Raw genomic sequence first — 8,060 nt, 5'->3', positions numbered from 1 at the left:
GCTGGGGAGGAAACTGGTTTGCTGAAATCTTTGTGGGCAAATGTGAAGCATTAGCGCACATTTTGGCTTCGGTCGCTGCTCCTGCACGCTCCCGGCATTCTGATGTTAACAGGAAGTGACGTCACGTGTCTTCTTCCTGAGTTATTTGGGCGTATTTTGTATTCCACGCTACACAAACCCACAAAGAAGAGACTAGACCGCAGAAACGGTGGCGAATCACTTCAGAAACAATAAATATTGGGTTAAAGTTGCGGGAAAGTTGCGGTGTTTTGGGCAAAGTTGGAAAAAGTTGTGATTTTGCGGGGTTTGCTTGATTTTGCATTAATAGTTGTGATCGCAACATCGCAAAATCCTGGAGGCTCTGATTAAAGGGTCACAACAAGTCCAGATTACACCTGGTTCAGGAATACAGATCTTTTGTTGGTATGAGTGCTGGTTTGTGCTCATAGTTTCTAAATCTGACACAAATAGCCTTTGTGTGGCTGAAATACAGAGTTCTTCTTCCCAGAAATGAGTTTAAAAAAACTTATTATAATTCTTCGGCTTCTTGCTGTAAGAGTCCGCCTGCTGAGGCCGTTTCTGTTTGTGGGTAAATGTAGGTTTATTTGTCGAACGCCGCGGGAAGAAGGAAGGCGTCTTACCAGCGAGCACGGGCTGTGCTGAGGGTGGCCCGAAGCTGGCGTCAGGATCGTCCACACGGGCAACAAGCAGAACAGGAGAGGAGTGAGCCCGCGGGCCGGCATCTTCTCATCCTCGCTGTTCGGAAACAGGACAGGAACGCACGTTTTCACTTTCTGTGTGCATGCAGTTTAGCTTTAAAAACACACAAAAAAATGCTGAATTTGTCTTTGGCAGATAATGACAGATGGCTGAACTTCCTCATAAAGAATGTACCAAAAGCGCTGCTGAATTTGTATTTTTCACATCTTCCTGGTTCAAATTAACCTTTTTTTAAAGCTGCAAACAATTATTTTGGACAGATGGGCTCAGACAATTTAGCTTTGGTCATATTTAGCTGTTTCTGCTAATGCCATCGAGGAAGATTCACTGACCGAACATTTACTGAACATTTACCGAACATTTACCGAACATTTACCGGACATTTACCGAACATTTACTGAACATTTACCGAACATTTACCGAACATTTACCGGACATTTACCGAACATTTACTGAACATTTACCGAACATTTACCGAACATTTACCGGACATTTACCGAACATTTACTGAACATTTACTGGTAATTTACAGAACATTTACGGGACATTTACCAGACATTTACCGGACATTTACCGGACATTTACCGGACATTTACCGAACATTTACTGAACATTTACTGGTAATTTACAGAACATTTACGGGACATTTACCAGACATTTACCGGACATTTACCGAACATTTACTGAACATTTACCGAACATTTATTGAACATTTACCGGACATTTACCGAACATTTACCGGACATTTACTGAACATTTACCGAACATTTACCGAACATTTACTGGTAATTTACCGAACATTTATGGGACATTTACCGAACATTTACCAAACATTTATCGGACATTTACCGAACATTTACTGGTAATTTACCGAACATTTACGGGACATTTACCGGACATTTACCGAACATTTACCGGACATTTACCGAACATTTACCGGACATTTACCGAACATTTACCAAACATTTATCGGACATTTACCGAACATTTACTGGTAATTTACCGAACATTTACGGGACATTTACTGAACATTTACCAGACATTTACCAGACATTTGCCAGACATTTACCGGACATTTACCGAACATTTACTGAACATTTACCGGACATTTATTGAACATTTACTGGACACTTACCGAACATTTACCGGACATTTACTGAACATTTACCAGACATTTGCCAGACATTTACCGAACATTTACCGGACATTTACTGAACATTTACCGGACATTTACTGAACATTTACCGGACATTTACCGAACATTTACCGAACATTTACTGAACATTTACCGGACATTTATTGAACAATTTACTGGACATTTACTGAACATTTATTGAACAATTACTGGACATTTACCGAACATTTACTGAACATTTACCGGACATTTACCGGACAGGCACGTACGGATCCGAGTTAGAGGAGTTGGGAATCGGGGTTAAGTTTAGCTGTTTTTACTTATAATTCTAGCTAATGTTTTGCTTATTTTAGCTAGCATTTTGCTACAGTAGGTGGTGCTTTTAGCTTTTAGTCAGCCAAAAGCAGCAGAAGGCCTCTCTTAGCTTGCGCTTTGCTAGTTTTAGCTTTTAGCTCTGGTGTTAATCCAGTTTAACCAGCAGAAAGCAGCTGAAACGGCTCTGATGAGACAAAAACCATAGTTTCAGCTGTTTCAGATTAACACCGGCTCTTTGTCAGCTCAATGAGGAGTTCGTGTTTTTAGTTTTAATCGGGACGATTCTTCATTTAGAGGAACATTTCAACGCCTGGAGTCTCTGAGTGTTCATGTGGTTTCTTCCAAATTAAACTTATTGTTTTATTGGTTCATCTGACTGAAATGGCTGAAATTGTTTTTTTTTTGTCTCTGGGAACCAAAGCGACCCGGTTCCTTCACGTTTTAACATGCTGGGCTTCTCTAGATTCAAATTTCTGGACTTCTTCGTTGATTTTTTGGCCGTTCTGGAAATGTAAAAACAAACATGAACACAACAACAACCAAAATATTTAAAGTAAATTTTATAATTGTCATGAAAACGCAGGGAGCAGATTCTTTTTCTGCTTATTTCTCTTTTCTTTTATTGTTTTTATTTTTTCTGAATCTCTCAGATTCAGATCCTTCCTCGGCTCGTCTTCAGTGACTTTATATTTGTTCAGAATAAAACCAGAACACGAAGGTTCCTCCCCAGCTTAATGCGGACGTATTTACATAAACTGACAGTAATTTCCCTTTTGTTCCCCCCAGTCGAATCTTTTACCACCTCTTTGTTTTTATTTCGTCACTAAAGTTTTCTCAAACTGGGATAAAACTGTAGAAATAAGGATAATTTCTTTCCTATTATGGCTCAAAACTTAACATTTCAACAAATATAACGTTCACTATAAGGGCGCCTTATAAAGGGTTTATTAATGCTTAATAAGTCGGTTATTCATGAGTTTATAAACACTTTATGAGCATTAATGAAGCGAAGTTCGTACGTTAAAGCAGGTGAGAAACAAGTCCCGTTTTATCAAGCTTAATTAAAATTCACCTGAGCAAACGTCCATAATATATATATATATATTTAAATGACCTTTTCCTGACAGCCATGTTGGTTTTCTTTAAGGTTTGTATCTCTGGGCGCGGGCAGTGAAACTACGAAGGGCCAGAATCTCGACCCAAAGCGAGTTTTCGATTAAAAACACCTGAAGCGAGTTACTTATTGTAACCCGCGTAAAATAAATTTCCATCATTTAGGACAATACGTGCAAATGTAAAATACAGATATATAGTCTAGATAATAATCTAATTTTACTATAATCTGACAGCCGACGTGGGTCCATGAAAGACTCGATCTGGGTCTGGATTTGCAGTCCGGACCCAGATTAAGTCTTTTTGTTGTTGTTGTGTTTGGACTCATAATAAAAGCTGCATTAATAACCATTTGTTAGTCAACATGCCTCAAAGCGTGTCGTTCATGAAAGCCCAACAGGTTAAAGTTCAGCCCGGCTCGGCGTACTCACGCTGGTGGTTAGATGTGGATTTCCCAAGCCACCGACGGTTGATCCCCTGACCATATCGCAGTCGCAGGAATGCTCGCCGTGCATGCGACGCTCGGCTGCATCGCTCGGTGCCGACTGCCCCTTTCTCTTTCTTTCTTTCTGTTTTTTTTTTTTTCTCAGCTCCTCACAGAAGCAGGCAGGCAAACGGAAGCCGGGTCACATGGACAAGCTGCAATCACACCGAGGTTCTCAGGCTCAACGGCTGACAGCCACCAGGACCGTGCACGTTTCGCCCTTTTTTTTTTTGCTTTTTCAACATCATGCTAATTTTGTTTGTTATCCACAGAACCGAAGGCTGCCAGCTCGACTGCCACCACAAAAACCCAACGAGAACACACCCTTCACACCCTCCGCTCGTTCTGATCAGTCAACCTACGAGAGAGGAAACCACTCAACACACACACGCCCTTCCTGCCTGTTCGGCCTTTCGCAGCAGCAGACGTGCACACATAAACACACACCGCCGCGTCCTCACAAAGAAGGCAGGGGACCAAGAAGACTGAAAAACCGAAGGAATGCATATCGCCCGCCGCCTTTTATGCCCGTATTTACCTTTAAACTACGATCAACTCATGATTAAATATTCAAACCCTCTAAATGATGATCTGTTAGTGCTCAAAGTCCACATTAGGGATGACTCTCAGCTATTACCACGCCAAGCTTCAGCTCAATATCTCTCAAATTGGCTGAGTTACAGCCATTTTACTGTCTGCTACGTTTGATTAGCTCTGGTAGACATCTTGAATCGGGTTGACTCCAAACGTTAATCGGTTGTCGAGGCACATCCAATGATTATTTCCTGAGGGTTTCATTAAAATCCAACCTGTGGTTCACGAGATATTTTGCTAACAGACACACAGGCTTGACACCAAACATTAATGTCAGAGTTTTAAGTAAAAATGGCGTCCCATGTGGAGTGCTTGGAGGATGGTTTTTGAATGAGTCTCAGCTACTACCGCACCAAATTTCAGGTTAAAAGCTGTAAAACTGACTGAGCTGTAGTCATTTTTGTGTTTGCTAAGATCAGTTGGCTGTGGCGGCCATCTTTGATCCGATTAACTCCTAATGTTAATCAGTTGTAGAGGTACATTCAATGATTATTTCCTGAAAGATTTATTAAAATCCAACCTGTGGTTTGTTAGATATTTTGCTAACAGACACAACAGATATGGGCTCTTACATGAATTACAATAATATAACAAAATGGCTGCTTAAGGAGCTCATTTTAGCGCGTTCTGTTCTTGGTTTTGCTCCGTTTGTTGCTCATTAATGTCCGGTTCTTCGCCGGACGTTAAATGTAATGTAATGGGTGCCAGAATGGGGAATTGGGAATCAGGAAGTGGCGTTTCTGTCCTTGGAGGGCTTGTTTGTTAGTGATTCCTTCCTGTTTTCACACAGGATATCTTCTGCTCTCGGTTCTTATTCTAATAAAAGATTTAGGTGCCATCTTGGCTTTCTGAAGTGTGACGCTTTAAAGACAAACTTCTAGCTACACTTTTTGCTACTTTTAGCTCTTGCTCTACTTCTTTTAGCATCTAGCTAACAATTTTCTGCAATTACAGAGTGTTTGGCTGCTTTTAGCTTCTAACTAGATTTTATTTCTTTTAGCTAGCATATTGCTACTTTTATCAGCCTTTTACTACCTTAGCATTTAGCTTGTCTTTTGCTACTATTTTCTTTTAGCCTTTTTTGTTAGCCTTTCTGAAATTAAGCTAGCCTTTTAATACTTTTAGCTAGTGTTTTGATACAGTTTGATATTTTCAGCTAAAAAAATTGACAACACTTTTTTTTTAGTTAGCATTTGTACTTGTAGCTTACCTTTTGTCACTCTAAGCTCCTAGCTAGCCTTCTGATATTTTCAACTAGCCTTTGCTACCTTTAGCTTTTAGCTGGCCTTTTTGCTACCTTTGGCTTTTATTGAGCATTTTGTTTCTTTTAGCTTTTATGTTTTAGTTAGCGTTTGTACTTGTAGCTAACTATTTGTTACTTTTAGCTCCTAGCTAGCCTTCTGATATTTTCAACTAGCTTTTGTGATCTTTAAGCTAGTATTTTTTTTTTTTTTTGATTTCAGGTTTTAGTTAGCATGTTGTTAAATTTAGCTCCTAGCTAGCCTTCTAATATTTCAACTAACCATTGCTACTTTTAGCTTTTAGCTGGCCTTTTTGCTACCTTTGGCTTTTATTGAGCATTTTGTTTCTTTTATCTTTTAGGTTTTAGTTACTGTTTGTACTTGTAGCTAACTATTTGTTACTTTTAGCTCCTAGCTAGCCTTCTGATATTTTCAACTAGCCTTTGCTACCTTTGGCCTGTTTTCAGTCACTTCGGCTGTTTTTCGTAAGTAAACAAACACGAAGTTTAGACACAATAACTACCGATATTAGAGAATCATCGTGTGGATTTTGATTCTTACTTTAATAATTTGTTTATTTGACCGATTCGTGACTTTGGGCTGAGGTCATTCAAACCCGAATATTTCCAATAAATTTGTCATTTTTTGCTTTATATGGTTGTTTTGGCAGAAATATGATGAAATCCCAGAATTCTATGTAAATAATGTGATGTGAAACTGGTTTAGAAACACCTTCAGACGCCGACCGGACGTTAGCCGACCGTAACCTCCCCACGATGTCCGAAATGTCAGAGGCGGAGCTTATCGGCTGATTAATCAGCAGCCGAATTAGGATTCTGCTGAAGTCTATTTCTGAACGCTGAGAGGAGGGAGGGCGTGAGCAGAAAGGCAGCTTTAAAAAACAAAAACATGAATCTGATGTGGTTTCTCCACGACTCAAACTTGGTGCCGAAAATTAAAAACGGCACAAAAACAGTTTATTAGCCCAGTTTGTCCTTGAAATAAAGCCTTAAAATGTGTTTAAGTAAAGCAGTTTTATAGTTATTAGTTGTTTTTACCACATAAAACAACATTTACTGGAATTAAAGTGTATGGGTCACGATCTCAAACATTAAAATTACCCCGTGGAATTTATTTTTATCCTTAAATGTGAAATAAAAATCAGCCGAAGCCGAACTCACAGAGCTGTAGTTTAATCTGAGGAGGAAGCAGCCTCTAGTGGACATGAACGTGAAATGTCAGAACGGCTTCAGTAGCAGGTGATCTATGGTTGTAACTATTTACTGTTTAGTCCCAAAAGAATCCCTTCACACTGATTTAAACTTGAGTGAAATCCATGGGGATTAACCCAATGTTGTAAGGACAGATGTTGGACAGAAGGCCCGGCTCTCGGTCTCCGTTGAGGTCAGGACTCTCTGCAGGTCGGTCCGGTTCTCCTGCACCAAACTCGCCTCGTGGACCTTGCTTTGTGCCACGTTGGAACAGGAAGTGGACGTCTCCAAACTGTTCCCGTAAAGCCGGGAGCGTGGAGTTGTCCAAAACGTCTCGGTTTGCTGAAGCATTAGGAGTTCCTTTCTCTGGAACGAAGCAGAACAAGCCCGCACCATGATCCTCCCTCCATCAAACTTTACGCTCGGCTGAAAGCGGTCAGACAAGAACCGTCCTCCTGGCAGCAGCCGAACCCAGACTGGTCCAGAGAAGCGTGGTCCGTCCATCCAGAGACATGTCCTGTCTCCGACCCTTTGGTGATGGAAGGCTTGGACGCAGCTCCATGGAAACCCATACCATGAAGCTCCCTACGCTGTGCTCCTGAGCTGATCTGAAGTCCACAGGAAGTCTGGAGCTGTTGACCCTGCAGGACGTCGGTGACCTCTGAGCCCACTCCGTGGTTGTACGAGTTCCTGTCGTTCCCCACTCCTCCACCAACAGCTGATTGTGGAATATTTAGTAACGAGGAAATTTCCCGACTGGACTTATTGCTCAGGTGGCGTCCCATCCGACCATGCTGGAATTCACTGACCCATTCTTTCACAGATGGTTGTAGAATCAGCCTGCATGCCTGGGTGCTTAATTTTATACACCTGTGGCCATGACAGGGATCAGAACACCTGAATTATATGATTTGGATGCAATTTTTAAGCCTAACCAAGTCGTTTTCCTCTGGAAACGTTCTAAAACCGTATCGGTCTGAGGGACATTATATTTACGTTTTGCTTTGTATACATTGACTGCGTACCCATGTTTTAGAATTGTGCACCCAAGTATCTGCTGTAAAACGGCACCGTTTGACATAGCTCAGGATAAACTTTTTTTATGTTTGAATTCGTAAGGAGTACCTTTAAAGCTAAACATGCTATTGCTAATTATTTCAGGTCGTTTCATGACCCACGCTGGGGTCAACGTCGCTAACGAACCGTGACACGAAGACCACACGCACGACATTTACAAACTTTACTCC

General features: G+C 41.0%; 1 protein-coding gene across 3 annotated transcripts in view; it reads right to left on the bottom strand.

The window, feature by feature from the left end:
* The window catches only part of nrros (negative regulator of reactive oxygen species), a 10,200-nt gene extending 6,038 nt beyond the window's left edge, over window positions 1-4,162 (bottom strand). The window contains exons 1-2 of one of the 3 annotated variants that reach the window (XM_037973256.1): window positions 3,715-4,162; window positions 642-794 (exon numbers count right to left, since the gene is read on the bottom strand). In XM_037973256.1, coding sequence (XP_037829184.1) covers window positions 642-794; window positions 3,715-3,798 — 237 coding nt within the window. In that variant the 5' untranslated portion in view covers window positions 3,799-4,162. Of the gene's footprint in view, window positions 1-641; window positions 814-3,714 lie in introns of all 3 variants that reach the window. The other 2 variants (XM_017432346.3, XM_017432347.3) reach the window with 2 other exon arrangements.
* Window positions 4,163-8,060: the final 3,898 nt, after the last annotated feature.

This window comes from Kryptolebias marmoratus, linkage group LG21 (genome assembly GCF_001649575.2).
Source record: "Kryptolebias marmoratus isolate JLee-2015 linkage group LG21, ASM164957v2, whole genome shotgun sequence".
NCBI classification, from domain to species: Eukaryota; Metazoa; Chordata; class Actinopteri; order Cyprinodontiformes; family Rivulidae; genus Kryptolebias; species Kryptolebias marmoratus.
Note: the sequence above shows the minus strand (reverse complement) of the source record. Positions and strands in the feature narration are given on the sequence as shown.